We start from the raw sequence: 20699 nt of genomic DNA, 5'->3' as shown, positions 1-20699 counted from the left end.
GTTCTGTCTTAGATCCTTTCTTACCGTGTGTGTGAGAGGGGGGATTCCAACCACTCATGACCGTCTTGGGATAATGTTGCATTTTATTCATATATCACTTATTGGTCCTTTTATATACACTACATTTCATTTTTAAGTTAACTGTGTACCCTCCCTGAGGTGTTGTTGGCCGAACTAAAGTAAACATCAATGAAGGGAGGAGCCCACTTGATAATCTCAGCGATGTGGTGGTTCTCTCTCCCCATCTATCCTTTCTATCTCAGGCTTTGGGGGACAACAGGAGCCATAGGGTAGGCTACTAAATCTATCAGTAAAGGGCATAGTGGGTTAGGGTTTCTTCACTGAGCACTCATCCTTTCTCTCAGCACAAATACCTTGTGTTTATCTCAAATTGTTTCAATTTCTGGAGGTTATGCAGTTAAACAACAATCCACATCCCCCAGATATTCAGTATGAAATATAAAGAAGAGGACAGATGCACATTACTGAATTTAGGGGCAAGAGCTGCCTTGATTTGTGATCGCTGTTTCAGAAATGACTGACGCAATTTTATGTTGGTGTACAAATAATATCAGCATTTAAAATAACCATATTATGTCTGATATTCTGGAACTTGATAATAAAACTACGTTCTAAATGTTAGTTTGAACAACTTTGAGCAAAAACTTTTTTGGCTTGTCATATGGGAAGTTTATGTAATATCTGAGATCTCCTTAAACTGGATTGTACTTTTTTAATATAATATAAATCTGATCCAACACATTTGTAAAGTAGGGAATATTGTAAACATATTTTAATTTTCAAAGGAGACATGGTGAGTGTGAAACAGTTTAGGAAAGAGGAGCATCTACCATAAAGGATAACAGAAACTAAACTGACTGGTCAGTAAAAATAATAATATAATAATAAAGTTTATTTATATAGCACCTATCAAAACATACGTTGCAAAGTGCTTTACATTATAAAAACCTAACAATAATAAACAAAGCATGAGGGGGAGACACATTGAACTAGCAAGAAAATTTAAGAGAAACAGCTGAGTAAAAGAGAAACTACTAAAATCAATTAAAACAACGAATCAAATTAAAACAAGGAGTGACTAAAAGACAAACATTAATACAAGTCAATTAAAAATAAATGTGGCATCATGGATAAACAATGAGGTAAACTGTATATTTCAACCATGTGCTATAGTGGATTTATGTCATCTGTGTATTATATTCACTTCTGTTCATTCACATTTTTGCCGCATAGTCTCGAAGTTCCGCGTTTAAAGGAAAACCTGATATTTCCAGCTTTTTATCTTTCACAATGGACCACTTGTTCGACCACAGCGGCTGCTTTCCGTGTCGTTTCCAGTGAAATACAAAAGAGATGTAAACAATAACCTGGCTGGTATGATGAGTTCTCTCTATACGTTCAGCTGTTGGTACAGTCAGAGGGAGAGGGAGAAACCAACACGCAGCACAGACACGCCCATTGTTTTGATTTGAGAACGGGTCATACCAACTGAAACTGTTTTCTTTTTCTCTTTTTCAGTAAATTAATCAGTAAATATCAATGTCTTTACAAACTAATGTCAATTCGTTTATGAAGCTACTCGTTTATATAAAGTAAAGATCATTTGTTTAAGCGAAACCAACATCTGTAATGTCCAAACTCCCCCCGTAACTGTATGAAAATGGTTTAGCCCAGGTTCAAACTTCAAACTGTTGCTGCGTGGCTTTTAAACGGTAGATACACAAACGGGTACCTGGACGTTACATGCTTTTTTGTAGTGCATTAATAGTTTAATAGTCTGATTTAAATCAACAAAATACCTTCAACAGGTAAGTCAACACTGAAAAAAGTTTGTTATTATTGTTGCAGTGCAATTTTACATATTTTTATTTGACTACTTGATCATTTGCCAACGTTATTGTTATTATTTTTGCCTTATTTCAGTGGTGTTATTAAAGGCCCTGTGAGGAGTTTTGAACTGGCTGAGAAACAGACTGAAAATGATACAGATGCCTCTTTATGACCTTCAATAGCAAACAAGACCATCACACTGACACCATCTGTGTTGTCATTTTTAATGCCTGAAACCGCCCTGAGGGGGTAGGTGTCAGACCAGATGATGGACATCTCGCTTCAGAAACAGCCTTTATTTGACTGTTTTCATGGAAAATAATCACATTGCCTGATAAAGTTGACTGTTAAAAGACAACAGGATGAGGTTTTTGTTGAAAACACTACTTTTGCATGTATAGGACAAGAGATAAGAGGTGTCACTTTGTCCACAAGGGGGCGCCAGAATCGATACAAAACAAAAGTTCCTCACTGCAGCTTTAAGCCACTAAAATAAGCATATTCACTATAAAACTGTATTGTAGTGTTTTTCATACTGTGTACTCATAAGAGACCTGGTCAGAATCGGAAGCCTTTATTGTCATGTAGCTATAACGAAATTAATCTTTACACTCAAATTCGATGATGCACTCACTCACTCACTCAATAGTGCAATTTTATTGTGCAATAACTTACCTTACCATGGATCATCAGAGATGTGTAGAAGTGTACATAGTGTACATCTGCAATATTTTCTATATTTTATTTGATCTTATTTGATTTTTATTCTAATTCTTTATTTTTACCTTTATAATTATTATTTGTATAATTATTATTAAATTATTAAAATGATGTCTCCCAATGGGAGATTAATAAGGTAGAAAAAAGTCGAAAAATAAATCAAGTTAAGAAAGTTTTTTTTACCATTCCCTCTTTGGAAATTTATACAACAAACTTAGGTATAGGTATGTAAAAAGAGCCCCATATTATAAATATAGAATAGATGTTTACAATCCAGTATTATAAATTACATTAAAACAGGCTTATCTAAATAAAAATATATTTTTCCTGTGACTGTATATTCACATTACTTTGACCTGGCAACTTATGAATTTTGACATTCTGGTCTTAAATCATCCAACACTGTTTTTTTAATGATAATATTTGTCTAAATACATTCATTTTAAATACCATAACTAAATCATTATCACTGTCAAGCGGCTGCACAATGATTTCTTAATTGGTGTTTTCTTTTCGAGGGCGTGCAATAACATTGCTGTCCTGTGAGATGTGGGTAGATTTGTTTTCAGCAACATGCTTTAGATACTAAACAAAGCCCAAACTGTACATGTTTAAAATGCTGAAACTGTCTAACATTTGTTTTCTGTATGAAAAGAGAAGCAGCTGTATTATCCATCAGATGAGACATTTAGTCTCATTTGATTAGTCCGAGAAATAATTACCATTTCTTTATTTTGTTTATTGTGCTCGGTGCACTAACAAGAAATAAATGAGTGCTTTCTCCAGCCTCTGTGGACTTGATTGTTCACTGAGTCATTTAAACGTCTAGACTGTTGCTGAAATGCCGAATCAAAGAGACCAGGCGGCTGATGATTCCCCTGCTGACCTCCCCTGTCTGGAAAAACTTGACTCTCCTACGGGTAAGGCGCTTTATGATGCCAGTTATTGTTTTCAGGCACGTTCAGGGACCATTAGTAATTGAATTATTACCACGGTGGCGGTTTTAATTATCTGTGGGTGTGTGTGTCCTGTCTGTGGTGTCAGGGAGCCCACCCACTGCCTCATTATCCAGTCTGATGGAGGTTCAGAATTGTGTCTCCAACCTGAGCCTCGCACATGAGATAGTGGTGAACAGAGACTTCAGGTTCAACCCCAGGAGTCCTCCGACAGACAGGCAAGAGTACCAGCTCCGTCACAGGCTGAGTGACCTGCATTGACCTTATTCCCTCAATTAAATCCAGTTTAGTCTCTGTTGAGCTGTTTTTTTAAAACTGTTTTTCCTTGTGTAGCCTGGAGGGCAGAGTGACAGAGATTGTTCATCAGGCATTTTGGGACAGTCTTCAAGAGGAGCTGAACAGTGATCCTCCGAACTATAGCCACGCAGTCGTTCTGCTCCAGGAAGTCAAGACTGTAAGTGTGTACTGCATCAAATCAGAGGTATAGACACAGAGGAAGAGGGTCTACTGAGCTCTCTGACATTATCCATTCACATACCAAAGTATGTACAGTAAAGATAAATTGCACAGGTACAGACAAACATGGTTAACATTTCAAAGAGGGAGACACTTAGAGGGAGTCTTTCATAATAAACTTGCACAAGATAAGTTGTGGTTAATTAATAATAACATAACCAGGAACCATACAGGTATTTTAAATAGTGATAACTCTACTATGCTGATATACAGAATAACACAACACTGTCAACACAGAAAGATGATGATACAGGTCATCATTTCATTTACTGTACTCACCAAAGGAGAAGTTTGAAATTTTGACTTGGAGTAAGGTGTGAAGTTTGATACCACTGTCATGTATGTGCAGTAGTCAGTTAGCTCAGCTTGGCATAAACACTGGAAACAAAGGAAGCACCTAGCCTAGCCAGATCCAAATGCAATGAAATACTCCCATCAACTTTCTAAAGCTCTACAGATTGTACATTTGATCCTGTTTTTAATTCATGGTTGTAATAAAAGCATCTCACACAGCTGTTGCTCGCAGTTGTCTCAAATTAGATTCCTACATTATTATCCATGATGTGCTTTCATCCAGCAGCAACCTCAAGTGTTGTAAAATCAAGTGTCAAAAACTGCAGTTCCTCTGGTGTCCACTTGATGCTCTGATCTCATCTTAATCCACCATGAGCAGAGCACTTTGCAGCATTTAGCAAGTTACAGCGGCAAGGACAAACTTCCTTTAACAGGCAGACACCTCCAACAGGACCAGACTCATCTTAGACACATATCTGCCTCAACCAAGTTGGGGTTGGAAAGAGGGATAGATGAGATGAAGAGACAGAGAGAGAGAGAGAAAGAGAGAGAGAAATAAAAAAAGTTTGTGTCTCATTTATTTATTTATTAAAACTATGCAGGGTTGAATTTCTTATATAACTCATCCATTTGACCATATTAAGGCTAGTGGTTAAACATATTTTGGCACATAAGGCCATTACTGATTTGACTGACAGATAGGCAAACTGTTGCTATCCGTAGACTGTATAAATAATGGATGTAGTATCTGTGACGTCACCCATCTGATTCTGAAGCGCTGTTTCTGAAGCTGATCATCGGCGGGAGCCATATTGGAAATACTGAATGCAACCAAACTCCTGTTGAGCTAGTGTGAGGTAAAGAGGCGGGCTTTGAGCCTCTATGCCAATAGCTACAGTGTTCCCGCCTGTCAGTCAAGTCAGCTGTGCCTCTCATAATGGAAAACTCGTAATCTTAATATCTTCATAACTGCAGCGTAATGAAAAAATTCACCGCCCGTACAGTGTGCTGATAAAGAAATGGGCTAATCAGGCTAAACCTGTTTTTTGTACCAGGCTGTAAACATGTTTATTTCTGCTGTTTGAACGGGTGTGTATGTGGTTTACGGTACTTCCGGAGCCAGCCTCAAGTGGACACCTGAGGAACTGCAGCTTTTAACACTTCCACATGGGCTTCAATTCTCCTGGCTGGAGGTTGCCGCTAGGGCTCAACTCCAGTATGTGGCTGCCTCCATGTTTCATACAGTCATACGTTTTCATATATTTATATAGATCATGAAGTTTAATAGGGTACTGTAATCTTACATCAAACACATCAGTTTTGCACTTCCTGAAAATCCATTTGGAACATTTTTTAAAATGTATTCTTGCCTGCTGTTATCCTACTCATCTTTTGATTCATCTAAGTTCCTACATACTTCTACTATGCCTTCAAGGTAATGTCCACTGAGAGTGAGAGGTGTCAAACACATCACTCTCACTGTTATTAGTAAACCGTTACGGCACTTTGAGTGCTCTGCATTTTACCACAGTTGTAGGTGTTACAACACTAATGCATGTTGAACAGCAGGTCTAACTTAGAGGAACACATGTTAAACACATGCTATTTAAAGAGCAGGCACATTCACTTTCCACTGGCTGCTTGGCAACCTGAGGAATCTGTCGTGCCATTCTTCTCTTCTTACACAGATAGACTGCAAAGAAGTAAATTCACTAACTTCAAGTGATTCCTTTAGTGATAAGCAGCTCAGGGTCTCAATAAAACTCACAAACTGACAGTTAAAAAATATATATATTTACTTGGACAAAGCTGTTTTTGGCTCAACATAAACACACATTTGATAAAAAACCATAGCTAGAAATCTTGCAGATGAAAAAGCATTTATCTGTGCTGTTATGTAATACAGCAACAACACTCTTCGACTTACCTTAGAGTATCACTGGCATCACTGCATACTGAAATATCTGCCTTGAGCTTAAAAATCTCATAGTATCATCAGTTTGTTGACTTTAATGTCAATATTTCTGTGCAGTTTTTCACTTAATTCATCAATCTTTATTTGTATAGTGCCAAATCCCAACAAATGCTTCCTCAAGACTCTTTACAAACAGAGCAGGTCTAGACTGTACTCTATGTTCTATCATTAACAAAGACCCAACATCAAGAAAGGATAAGATCCAGTCCCATCTTACAGACAGGACTCAGTCTGATCTCATCTTAATCCACCATGAGCAGGGCACTTTGCAACATTTAGCAAGTTACAGCAGCAAGGACAAATTTCCTTTAACAGGCAGAAACCTCCAGCAGAGCCAGACTCATGTTAGACACACATCGTCTGAGACTGAGTCGGGTTAGAAAGAGGGATAGAGGAGATTAAGAGAGAGATGAGAGTGTTGAGATGGATAGTAGTAAACAGAAACCTTGAGCAGAACCAGACTTATGTTAGACACACATCTGCCTCGACGAGTATGGGTTGGAAAGAGGGATAGAGGAGATTAAGAGAGAGACAGAGATAGTCATTACAAGAATGTTAGTTCATTTATCAGTAATAATTCCTGAAGTAAAAAATAATTGACCTTGTTGTAATCCAGAGCACTCTTCCTCTTCCTCACCACCACATGGACCTCGGGGGGATAAACAGACAATCTCTGTGTGTTAGCTCATCTAAACTTGGCCTCACATGTTTTGTCAGATGCTTCAGTCCCTGCTGCTGCCCGGTCACATCAGACTGAGGTCTCAGCTGGACGAGGTACTGGACATGGATCTGATCCGGCAGGAAGTGGATCACGGTGCTCTGGATCTCCACAGACTGTCCGGGTACATCGTCAACAGCATGGCGTCCTTGTGCGCACCTGTACGCGACCCTGAGGTCCGAGCACTGAGGGACCTCCGGCACCCTGTGGAGCTCCTGAGGTGAGGGACGGGTTAACCATATCTTATATATGGACATGTAAACAACTGAAGGCAGGTTGTTAGACACATGGTTATAGCAAGGTCCAGAGGTAATTGCTTATCCACATGAAATACTGCAGATACCTTACATTTTATTTAAAAGCTTAGTTATTTTATATCTTGTTTTTGAAAGTTTTATTATATTCATTATACATGAAATAACCATTTACCCAATGGTTCCTCTACAGGATAATAAACTGATGATTATTTCAAAAACACAAGGAGTTTATTTCAAACACTTCCCCTGCTGAGGTGTGGGAGTACTTTAGGAGTCATCAAATACTCCAAGTTGTTGGGCAGCACCGACTTCTCATCTGACTAATTTGTCTCAAGTTCTTCCTACAACAAAACTATTCTTTAGTTTCAAACTGGTGATTTACAAAGTGTGGTTGCACCAGAAGATTAATATCTTGGATGCTTTGGACTAATCATAGGTGAACTAATTTGCAGGCAAAATACTTCAGCTACTTTGTTTGATTTATACGTTGTGGGAGAGTGTAAAATATGAAAGAAAGCTCAGCCTAAACATTAGCACAACAAAAGGTATGGTTTTCTCCAGAACCAGTAAGCAGCCGATCAGTGCTGATATTTCCTGAAGGCTGAGGAGAGTGAAACTGTTAAGAGTTAGTCGTGTTTAGTTTTATCTGTCTTTGTGTTTCAAGCTGTTACTCCTCCCCGTGTGTATTCTGTGTTATAAGCTATCCAATGTCTTTCTCTTGTTTTTAGTGATCCGTGTCTCGTGTTGTGTTCTTGTGTTTTAGTCTAGTCTCTTGTGTTTCCTGTTTTATTTTGTAGTTCTTTATTTTTTTCATTATTTTTCAAGTTTAGTTTACTTCCTGTCCTTGCGTGTTTCCCGCCTTTTTGATTGACCTATTTTGTTTCACCTGTGTTAATTACTCTGAGTGTTATGTCTCTGTCTGTTTTCGAAACCGCCTACTATACTAGCAGTACATACTGATTTGGTCAAAATTCAGTATGTACTATGTGAACAAGAGTTAAATCTGCAGTATGTCAAAACTACCCGGATGTCTTACTGATTCGGGAAAATTTCTCAGTTACGCTTCTTCTTTTTATTCTTTTTTGACGGTGGTACTTCAGTTTTAGGTGCTGTGAAAACTATTAAATTACATATAAACCAACTTTTAGCTTTTTACATTATAAATGGATGCCAAAGAAACAGTTTCTCTATCAGCTTGGCCGTTGTTTACTTCTGCTTTCCGAAACCAGAAATCCAGTGACGTCTGGCTCAGCATGCTGCATAACAGATCGAACAGAACAGTCATACTACATACTAAATTCAAACGCAGTATGTAGTAGGCAGTACCTACTGCCTACTACATCAGTAGGTAGTATGTAGCAGGCCATTTTGAAAACAGCCTCTCTGTTTCTCTGCCCTGTGATGGATCATTGTACAGCTTCCTTGTATTTCTTTTGGATGTAATTTCTTAGACATTTCAGTTTCTACTAAAAGCAAGTCTTACATTTTTACTATTCATTATCTCAAGCTAACAGATTCAACCATGCATGCGTAACTTTCTGCCGATTATTCAAACTGATTATGTATCAAACTATATTAATCTAGTTTGAAGAATCATTCAAGCGTTTAAGCTCGCAATTTTTAAAAACGTATCAATTTATACAATAATCTAGCCATTTACCATAATTTGATGGTAGATTAACATACTTTAAACCATTTCAGCACCTTATTTATTCCTGAAAGCTGACAGTTTTAGCCAGAAATTCATCAATTTTGTCTATCTGTTTGAACCATTTACACAGCACACTTATTAAACTAGTATCTATAACTTCAAGCTAATTAAAGTTTTGTTTGTAGCTTTCGTTCTTTTGTTTATTAAAACCTTTTATCCCCTCTCCATTTTTCTCATTGTGATAGAAACAGTGATTTCAAAAATCTTTCTTCATTTTAAAATCAAAGTCCTAGACTCACATCTGTATTCTAAGGAATGTAAAAAAAAAAAAAAACTGTAACAAAATCAAATACATATTGGCAAATCTTGGACAAATTATAAAGTTTCTTTTAATGGATGCAGCTACAGCCTTCATGCACTCTATGACCTATTTCCATACTCAACACTGCATCACATTTTGGGGTCAAGTGAAGGAAACAAAAAGTCAGTATCATCACTGAAGGACACCGTAGAAGCATCATCCTTTTCATATTTCTGTCTTGCATTCAAATCTACAAATAACAAGACTTTAACTTGCGCTCTGATGAGTCCCTACAATCCGAAAGAATATCTTCAGTGAGACGTTGTTCTGCACCCTTTCGCTAAGCTGCCTTTGGGCGATCAGCGTCTCAGTGAAAGCAACAACTCAGTGGGGCGTCCTCTCAGACGACATTAAGAAGTGCTCCTCCATCAGCAGTGTTAAAATGAAGGATCCTGAATATTAAAGATACTGAACTCTGTGACCACTAATTTGACTTCATAGCACTGCTTTGTACATGAATTATGTGTTATTGTTGCTGATATGTGTGTATTTGTGATGTGTTGTGTGTTGAACTCTAGAATTTTTGATGCTATTTTATGACAATTGTGTGATTTTCAATCGTGACCTGCAAGGGACTTAGTTTTGAGCTAACTCTTGTGCAAAGCATTATCATCATCATCATCATCATCATCATCATCATCATCATCATCATCATCATCATCACCATCACCATCATCATCATCATCATGGTTTAAAGATATAATTAATTACGGTATATTATTAGAATAAGAATTGTATGCCTAATTCATCTTCTTTATATTCTCTCCACATGTAATGTTCTCCTTCTATTCTGGTGACTAATTTCAAACTCTTTCTCACCCTCAAGTAATTCCCCTTCCTTTTCTTTCAGGGAGATCTTCCGCGTCTTGGGCCTCATGAAAATCGACATGGTTAACTTCACCATCCAGAGCCTGAGGCCTCACCTGCTGCAGCAAGCCGTGCAGTACGAGAGGACTAAGTTCCAGCAGATCTTGGACCAGCATCCAGGTGAGATGGGGTGACAGATGAGGAAGGTGACTTCCTGGCAGTGAGATTTATGATTGTGGCGTATTTCTCTTTTCAATTAAACAGATTCTGACCCTTGACGCTGTAAAACACTAGCCTGCCATTTTTCAGTGTAAAGAGCTCGACAGCCAATAAGTGAACTTCATTCTGAGTGCAGCTGGCAGAGTGACAGGACCCTCAGTGCTGACACAGTTATGTTTGGCCTGGTACTAAATATCCCAGAGTTTATTTTATCCCGTAAAAAAAAAAGGTCCCTCAAATTCAATCAGCCTGCAAATTATTCAAAAGCATCTATCCTTGCAGAGCGAAGCATGTGTGCTGCAAACACACTTTACCTCAGTATCAGTACCTTCAAAAATACGCACAAAGCCAACAATTTATGTAAAGGAACATGAATACTTTGATGTTATTCCCACAAAACCATATGTCTATGACTAAATTATTCAATTGCTTGAAACTTTAAAGATAAGAGAAACAGTTTGCTATCAATTTTCCTTCCTTAGACTCCTCTAATAAAGACGTATTGGTGCAGCTTTTGTATCCATATTTTAAAGCATCAGTAAGGAACTTTATGTTTGGGTTGATTCTGGCACCCCCTGCAGACAAACTGATACCATTTATTCCTGTACTGATTTTGTCCTTTACAAATGTTACTCGTGTCCAACAACAAATATCACTGTACTTTATTTTAACACATATAAGATATTTGCGGTCAAGGGTGAGTTAAGGACAGTCGTGCGTTAAAACATTCATCGTTTGGCAGCCCTAATCTTGATGTCTGTCCTCCAGCCTCTCTGGACTTCACCAGCGCCTGGCTTGAAGCAGCAGCGTCCGAAGAGGCGTTGGCCGCCAGAGCTCAGTCCGACTCTCCTGACAGCAGAGGTCCTGTCAGCCCCGCTGCTGTCCTCAACCGGGCCTACATGCGCCTGCTACACTGGGACCCGCAAGACCAGAAATATCCCAAGGTCAGAAATGATGTCATCCTGCAAGCTTTTTTCATCGGAGTGATATTTTATTGATTATGGGGAAATTTTCAGCCTCTTGACACACTCCACCTCACCCCGCTGCATGTTGAGGCATGTGACACCACATTAAAGCTCATGCGGCGTCGTAGATCAGCAGATCCCAACCTTTTTTTTTTTTTCCACCTGACGCAGCCATGCAGTGTTGTCAGTTTGAATTTATTACCCCTTCATCAACGTCACCCATCATGCTTATAATGTGGTCTTATTTAACTCAATCATATATATTAAAATACATTTATAAAATGTTAGATACACATTGATATTATAAGACTACTTACATTTAAGTTGTTTAAACTTTGTGCTAACACTTTCATCATATTAAACACTCCTAGGGATCATGTTTAGCTGTATATATCGGAGGCTTATTTTAGCTATTTCAACTGTTTTATCTTTTACTTTTAGCTCAAAATGTCATTCCTGTATCTATTCCCTACTTATCTTCTATTTAAGCCTTTAATATTTAAAGCTCCTGTTAGCAATTTTCCATTTTTGCCCATCATTCCTAGCTTACAATTTTATAAATATATCAGCTACTAATTCTGCTCCACATTAGCCTGTTGAGCTTTCCTTTTAGCTATCTCAGCTGTTTCTCATTACTGTGATCTCATAGTGTCCCTTACATTTAGCATATATTCAAACTATTTATGAATGAAATTATTTTGACCTATTTCCACGATCTAGTCATTCCTTAAAGCTAACAATTTAAACAAAATATCTATAACTTGGTGCTATTTATGTTAGCCTTCTGTTACCATCTTTAACTTTAAGCTAACCGTTTTAGTCATATAGTAACTACTTTTGTCTATCTTTTGAGCAGTTTATACTAAAAGTTAGTCTTACATTTTTACTATTAATTATCTCCTCAAGCTAACAGCTAAAGATTCATGCGTTACTTTCTACCGATTATTCAAACTGATTACATAGTTTATCTAGTTTAATTAAATGTTCAAAGACAGTAGATTAGCCTACTTTAAGCCATTTCAGCACCTTATTTATCACTTAAAGCTAACAATTTTAGCCACATATTTATAACTTTTGGCCATCTGTTTCAACTATTCACACGACACACTTTTTTAACCCTCCTGTTATGTTGCAGGTCAAATTTACCCTTTTTAAAGTCTATTTTAAACAATATATGCCTTCCAAACCAGCTAAATGCAGAATAAAAACATTGGCAGAAGATGTGTCGTGTTAATTTATCAACATCACTTAATAAAAAAAATATTCAAAATGTAAAATAAAATAAAGAAATATATATGTCATGTATAACTATTGCATTTATATTTAGGGTTTTCCAATGTACATTTTAAAAAGTTTTAACGTGAATTTGAATGAAAAACAAGTGAGTTATCCTCATTGAGCCTTTATCTGTGAGAATTAAAGAACACCAATGGACTAAATCTTGATTTAAATGGTTAGTAATGAGTTAAAATTTTGATTTAAAAAATGTGTGTTGGGATTTTTTGAGGTTCTGACACTTTTGGAAAATTGAATATGCCCCGGGTCAAATTGACCCAGGAACATTATTGCTGTTCAAGAGAAATGAACATAACAGGAGGGTTAAATTAATATCTATAACTTTAAGCTAATTGTTTTAACCTTTCGTTATTTTGAACTATACATGTTTAAGCTTCTTGTAGCTTTTATGTCTTCAGTTAGCCGTTACTGTAAGCTAACATTTTGAAGCATAACTTTAAGTCCTCCCATTTTGCTTGGTAACAGGTCTCAATGTGCTAAATGGCGAAGGATTTGCTTTGTATTATAGCTGAATACATTTCATGAAATAGAAACATCATTTTCATTATCCAATCAGATAAGCAAGCTTCTGGACAATGTTCCAACTCAAATCCATCGTTTTATTTCCAATGTTTCGTGGTCTACTTCCTCCTGATGCTTTCTCTCTAAAGCCTCATACATATCCCCCTGATTGACCACATGACGTACGACCCTGACCTGATTTCCTCACACAGACGGCGTTGATGGACCGAGCCCGCCTGGACGCTCTGGGACAGCAGCTGAAGATGTTGGTCCTAGAGGCATCAGTTCTGCTCTTGACCAGCACTCAGTGCGGAGGCTCTATTTTCTCCCTGCAGGGGTTTGTAGGTAAACTCAGGCACGCCATCGCTGCCCTGCTGGAGGGCAGTCACACCAGGTAAGAGGGGGATTTGGTGATGCATGTACTGGCTGTCATGGGGAACAGGTATTGTATGAGCAGGAAACCAATGGAGGTGACAGCAGGCAACTAGCTTGTCAAAACTGATGCAGCTAACCTCGTTCTTTCTGTTTGAGAAAGAAGCCATCATGATAAGTGGATGAATGTGGAGCAGCAGCTTGTGATATTCAAAGCCTGCTCACACTCTGGACCACGCTGCAATAAAAAGTAGCACAGGCTATTTCAACTTTATCACCTTTATTAAAATGTCATTTAATTTAAACTAACCCTCTTCTGAGACCTAGATGTTATTAAGGACTCTTATTTATTTGCTTCTGCAATTCCCTTTGCTCGAGTACCTCTAAATGGATATCTTCATATCTCCCTGACCTGATACACTGCAGCTAATGCAGCCTGCAGTTAATTTGTCTGACGCTGGTTTCTGATGCTGCAGGGAAACTGACCTAAGGGCTGCACTGCTGGGGATCGGGGACGTTGTACTGCAGCAGGTGACTGAAGCTGTGCGCGGCCAGGGAGGAGTGGCGCTGCCTCAGGGGAGCCAGGATCTGCTGAGAGGACAAATATCTGAGCTGTGGAAGCACAACCACCCTGTCCGCACACTCATAGGTCAGGCTGAGAACTGGAGAATGATTATGTGGAACATAAATGTGGGGGAATTTAAATAATCTACATAATCTGGTTAAAGTCTGTAAGGGGTTTTGTTTACTGGAGATTTGTTTTAGTCAAGTCATTATGTCATTTAAGGCCAGGTTTAGAAAATTTTGATCTCTGAAAGCTGTTGGAAACTCTGATAAATACATTTCAGTACACTGTGATCAGCACCAGTTTCAGTAGACAGAAGAAATACGCCATACAGCTAATGTTGCTAATTAATTATTAACCTATTGTTTTCTTCTATTCTTTTAATGTTCTTGTTTTTGAAATGTTGGAAACACTTAAAAAAAATATAGAGTTTATAGAGTTTATGATTTCACCTCTTCCTGCATACCATGTGGCAAAAATATTCCCATTAGCATCCACAACATGGAGAATGTTTTTAATATTTTAATTTATATGAAAACCAGAGAATGTTACTTTCTGGTTAACAGCTGAGCAGCCAACATCACAGAAAAGGAGATGTCAGTCAAATTGTTCGCTTGATGTAGATTTAGTGGGTAGCCGGGAAATGTGCAGGATAATGTATAGTGAGTGGGTGGTTATCGGAAATAACTCAACTCAACTCAACTTTATTTATATAGCACCTTTCATACATAAAAACATGCCGCCCAAAGTGCTTCACAGAATAACAGAGACAGAAAACAACAACAATGGTAAATTTATAAAAGGCATGATTATAAATAAAATACTTAAAAATAAAATAAAATCAGTACAGTAAAATTAATAAAATAAGTAATAGTGGAAAAAAAAGTTAAAAATAAGGTAGTGTTAACAAGATCAGATGAATACAAGAAATAAAAACAAATGAATAAAATAAATAAATGTTAAAGCAATGATTATAATATTAATGATTAAAATAATAATAATAATAATAATAATAATAATAATAATGCAGTCCAGGGTTAAAAATAAATTACTCCAAAATAAAAGCTAGATTTAAAAGTCTTAAGTTTACTTTTAAAAACCCAGAGAGCTTGCCGTTTTGATGTCCAGAGGCAGAGAGTTCCAAAGCTTAGGGGCACAAAAACAGAAAGCTCTCTCCAAATAAACTGTCTCACCTTGCCAGGATTCTATTTCACATAACCACCTGCTCACTATACATTTTCCATGACTTGGTGGAAATAAAACACAATATTTGCGGCTACTTTTAACTGGATGCTGTTGTTTGAGAGACATATCTTGGTGACAGGTTTGAGATTTCTCTGTTTACACTTATTATAAGGTGTGGTGCACAGAATGACAACTCCTTACTGGTGATGAAAAACTTCAAAGCTTATGCAAAGTACATTTTGATTTGCTCGGTCATGTTTGTGTATTTAAATTAATTTGTAAACACACAATCCCCACTCAGCTGCTGCAACATGTATAATTATGTAATTTATTTTGGGTTATCTCTCTCCTCCGCCTGCTGCTAAACTTGGATGTGTGCTGCTGCAGAGAGCTGACTTCTTACTTTCCCTCTCTCTTTCCTTCCACCCCCTCATTCCTTCCTCCCTCTCTCTCTCTGCTTTTCTCGATCCAACAGGAGAGAGGGTACAGGGTTTCCTCCAGGCCATGCTGCAGGGCGGCCCCGCTAAAAGGAGTCCAGAGCTGCCCGCTTCCCTCAGGCTGGTGAGTGCTGAGCTAGCTGAGCTGGGGATGGCCTTTGGGCGAATCGTCCACTTCAACCGAACAGTCTTTGGTCCCTTCTACGCACCCATCCTCAGGAAACTGCTGTTCCCACCAGGAGAGGCCGAGACCCCAGAGGACTCTCGATAGGCTGAGGGCGACCCAGACGGCGTCCCGTGAAGCAAACATAAGCTGCCATTTGGCGTAGATTTGTAGCTAGCGTTGGCTACAGAGTGTAAATACAAGGACATTTATAGTCTGCAGACAAAAAGTATATTGTATTTTTTCAGTTATTCAACAGAAATGTAAATGACATCACAAGGCAGATGCTGAGTCATGATTGAATGAATGCATCTTAAGCATTTTAGTGGAAAACACATGAAAACCTGAAAGTCTGTACGAGACTAAATGAGGAGGTTTTAAGCTTGAACCAGGAATAGATTATATAATGTTGATGAAAGAAGTCAGTTTGACTCTCAGCCTCAAACTGAGTTTGTTGTTGTTGTCTGGAATATGTGTGTGTGATAGTTTTCATACAGTTTACTTCATCTCAAGATAAAACACATTCAGGAAACACAAACAGTACCAAAGATTCTGCTAACAGGTTGTAAATAATACTTTCAGTGATTATTATGTAAATGTACCAAAGACAGCAAGCACTTTTTATACATTCTGTTTTTCTTCTTTTGTTTTTCTTTTACACTTTTGATTATAAACCAAAAGTTGAATCAGTGTTTCCCCTGCAGTTGTGGGCATTATGGGGGTTGCTGTAGGAAACAACCAACAATTAAAGTCAAACTAAAGAAAAATAAAGGTATCAATATTTCAAACAATCAGCGTTCAGCTATTTGTAGTTGAAGCATGAGCCGACACACAACAGACAGCCACGCTTAGCCCAGAATGCAGTGGTGATGCACTTCAAGAAGATAACGATGGTTTAGGATTAACTTTTGCACATCAAGTTAAACTGACTGAATACCACTTACGGAAAAAAGCACATCAAACATTCAATATGCAGGCGACACTAAAGGATAGATGTGGAAGATGGAAAGTAGTAACACCTCGACTTTGTGCGGCTCTAATGTTCGGCAAAACTTGGCTTGGAAATGAAATACTGCATCATGTAGAAAGCTCAAGAGAACGGAAATTCATTCTGTATTGAATAGCTAATGGTAGGTTTTTATACACTCAGTCTACATCCAGTGATATAGATTAGGATTAAAACCTATAAAAGCCTTAAACTATGAAAGAATCTAAGATTGGATGAAACCAATCACATTAATCTTTGATGTGCAATCCAACAAATGGAACAAAGTTTCTATAAGCTTTAATCAAATATAACCACAGATTGATGAGAGGAGTGAGATGCACAAGGTATCTTTGACAACCTTGGCATATACATTGATCACTGTTATAGATTATACCGCTTTAATTCTCATTAGCTCACTGTCAGATTTTAAAGAAATAAACATGAAAGCTAGTCCCTATAATGTCTCCCTTCATAATGTTTAATTCAAAGATTGGTCAACACGATGAAAAGACTAAAAACTTTGGTCCTTGGATTTTGATTTCTCTACACCTCAGAGCAGAACAGATGAGAACACTTTCAGGAGTTGCATAGTTAAACATCGTCTCAGAGATTATCGCCTTGCAATCTTTTGAAACTCCTCAGGTCTTGCAGCAACACTTTCCTCAGTTTTGAAGTTATTTCCTGAATCCTCTACGGGCCTCATCCGCCCATATCTCCCTACATTTATCTTCAATTCGTGCTTGAGAAAGTTTTCTAAAAAAGAAGTCTCTCTGGCAGATTTACAACCCTGCTCTTAAACTGCAGGATGGATTGTTAAATTGATGAATTCAACGTAGGCTTGTAGCAGTTATTCTTAATTAGCAGACTGACGTCCTTGTGGTGCTGCGAGAAGACGGTGTGCACATAGAAATCACAGGATTGAAATGAGAAGTTCGGAGGGATAAAAAATTAAACTTTGGTAGTCCTGAGACGAAGGTAGTGCAGCTGATGTGAACACTAAATGAGCTGATGTATAACTTATTTAGAGGCGTCACTTGTGGAAGTAAAATAAATAGATCAAGGACTCTTCAAATGTCCTATGAATAAAAACATATGAAGTCAAGGGCAGCGTTTAAATGCCTTGCTCCTGCTCTACGACACAAATAACTGTTATTGTTCAGAGCAATTTATTATAAAAGGAACCTAACGTTACTCCAAATAAACACAGCTCGCTAAATGTTCTCGACTCCCGCTCAGATTGATTCCTGCATCGTGTTGGATTTGCTTTAGAGGCGTCAGAACTTGTGAAATGGGCTGTAAATCTTTTTTTAATCACGCAACAAACCGAGTATTTAGCATCTAAATGACAGAGGAGTTTTATGGGATTGTGATCAGCAGGCACTTAAGAAAATGGGATGCTTAGCTCTGTGACTTGAATTTAATATAACACGATAATCACTAACTGGGGCGTTTGTTGAGATTAGAAGTTGCACCACCCACTAATCTCCATAGCAGGGGAAACACTGATGGTATAATTGTACAGTAATTACCCTGGTGTTAAATTTGTCACTTTATATTTAAACAGCTGGCGTAAAGTTTCTCTCTGTTTTATTACTCAATCATAAAACAAAACCAATGCCGACACAGACTTGAGAGGGGTTCTTTTGTCATCGTAGTATTTAATTTCATAATATAATATTGCTTTGAAATTTGAAACAGTATCACATTTTCTTTGACAAACCATACTCTGTCCACAAACATGGGCAAAGCATTGTATGCTGGTACAGTTTCTTTTTTTCTCTACATTTCATGACCCTAAATAATACCCGGGTTCTCTCTCCGTTAGACCTGAATCAATAGAAATGCTCAGTAATGGTCTATATCATAAATGGTCTACAGTGCTCTAAACATTACAGTACCTACATGACAAGATCAGAAAGTCACTTAGAGGCCAGGAAATAGTCTTGACTGCTCTTACCGGCCTCTCTCAAGACAGGAGTGACAGACAGGTCCTGTTCAGCCAGTGACGTGGGACAACAGGTTAACTGTTCATCTGTGTGTTGGGAGTCGTATCGGAGGGGGGCAGTGGAGGAGCAGGGGGGGTATACAGAGTGAGATCTAAAATGTCAGAATAGCTCTGGTTTGGCCCTGCACGTTGCATAAGGCTTACCTCTCATTTCCTCTCTCTGTCTCTCTCTCTTTTATCTCTTTTCCACTGCTCTGCCCACTAACTGAACGCACGCAAAACACACTCGCATCGGCTGCTCCCCTTCAACTCACAGCTTGGTATCCGGAAACTTGAACGCTGGGGTGAGCTACACAAGGAAAACACCAATGTTAAAAAAGACCGGTTCATGCACAGCCATATCATGCCACCAAAACTTGCTTTAAATAGCTGCTGCTCATTAAAGTGTAATGCTTTTACATTATGCATCCATACTAGAGCAGGTTGTCTTGGTGACACACAAAATGGAAGAACATACGTGACAAAGTGTTGGAGGAATGAAGGCAAATGGAGACATGGTAGGGATGAGGATGAAATAGCTGTATTTGTGTGAGGCAACATAAAAAGCAAATGGCAGATGAGTGAAGAGAGACGAGACACTGCTACAGTACAAACAAAGACTGCTCAGGCCAAGTGCATCAAAGGGTACAAAACACAAAGAAACACTGCCATCATGCATCATCAGTGGAAGCTAACAGTTAACAGTCAGAACAAGGTGGCAAAGACACAGCCACAGTACCGCACACAGACCAGCTACATCTTTTTAACAGTCAGTCTGCAGCCACACAGGAGCTCAATGCCTCCTCTCTCCTGCAGCACACATGGAAAAACAAGGACAGCGAGCGGACAGTGATGTTAACAGTCCAAACTCCCATGAGGACAGACAAGGAACAAGGCATACAGCACGCACAGCAGGTAGTGCACACAGGGGAGAACCCACGGATTCGTGTCGACTCCACAACGAGCATTTTTGAGTCACAGTGCAGTGAGGAAAATCTTTTTCAAAAAAAAAAAAGGAGGGAGAAAAGGTGTCACGTTCTCTGCATAACAAATCCATTCGTATTAACATGACACCGGAGCAACACTTTGATTTGGCTCATTTTAATAATGTTGTAGAATTGAAACCTTTTCACTGCGGTGCGTTTTCAAACGACACACTTTGCATGTTCTGAATCTAATTCTTAAATTGCGGTGAAACAGTGTGGATACCTACCCATGTAATCATGATAATAAGATACTATGTTTGGAAACATGCGCAAAATTGTGCTCAAGGCTCATTAATAAAGTCGAGTCAAATGAAAATCGTGCAAAAGATGTTTCCGTCGCTTCATCCTGAAATGTGCCATCAATGGAGGTCCACTAAGTGAAATATTTCTTTTTTAGGTTGTTTTATCATTGCTTTTATTTTTCAATATCAGGATTCTCTACGATCCTTTTTTATACGTTCTCTCCTGAAGTTAGACCCGGTCTATCAAAAGGTATCACAAAATGCACTATCTGCACGGTAAGAAAAGAAAGGGTATTAAAAGGGATAGTGCCATTTTTCAACACAGTGTTTCTTTTTTTCTTAAATTGACAAGAAGATGCTGTGATTCTTTTTTTTTTTTTTTTTGCAGTCTCTCATTGCTACCATGAATGCTGAGAGACTGCTGAACGGGCAGTACAAGGCCAGAGCAAAGACTCTCATCAGGACCAAACTGTACCATCACAAAGATCAACGTCCCAGCGCAGCCAGTCACGGTCAATTAAAAACACCAGGACATCAGCTGTGTCGTCTTTTTTTAAAGTCTTCTAGAAGCAGGGGGTGGCGTGCAGTTGTTGGGTTGCGGTGGGTGTGGTTTTCAGGAAGGTGGGGGGCTTTAGTTGATTATAGATAACCCAAAATGAAGTCAGGCTGTCGTCCTCGGTTAAGTGTTAA

At 38.4% G+C, this 20699-nt stretch overlaps 1 protein-coding gene across 1 annotated transcript; it reads left to right on the top strand.

Annotated features, from left to right (window-relative positions):
- Positions 1-1700: 1700 nt before the first annotated feature.
- Positions 1701-18420, top strand: LOC117813969 (T-complex protein 11-like protein 1). The gene is made up of 10 exons (XM_034685053.1): positions 1701-1829; positions 3401-3491; positions 3616-3745; positions 3861-3981; positions 7030-7250; positions 10150-10286; positions 11094-11269; positions 13300-13481; positions 13936-14108; positions 15685-18420. The coding sequence occupies exons 2-10, from the start codon at positions 3413-3415 to the stop codon at positions 15915-15917; spliced, it is 1452 nt and encodes a 483-aa protein (XP_034540944.1). The 5' UTR covers positions 1701-1829; positions 3401-3412; the 3' UTR covers positions 15918-18420.
- Positions 18421-20699: the final 2279 nt, after the last annotated feature.

This window comes from Notolabrus celidotus, chromosome 1 (assembly GCF_009762535.1).
Source record: "Notolabrus celidotus isolate fNotCel1 chromosome 1, fNotCel1.pri, whole genome shotgun sequence".
NCBI classification, from domain to species: Eukaryota; Metazoa; Chordata; class Actinopteri; order Labriformes; family Labridae; genus Notolabrus; species Notolabrus celidotus.
Note: the sequence above shows the minus strand (reverse complement) of the source record. Positions and strands in the feature narration are given on the sequence as shown.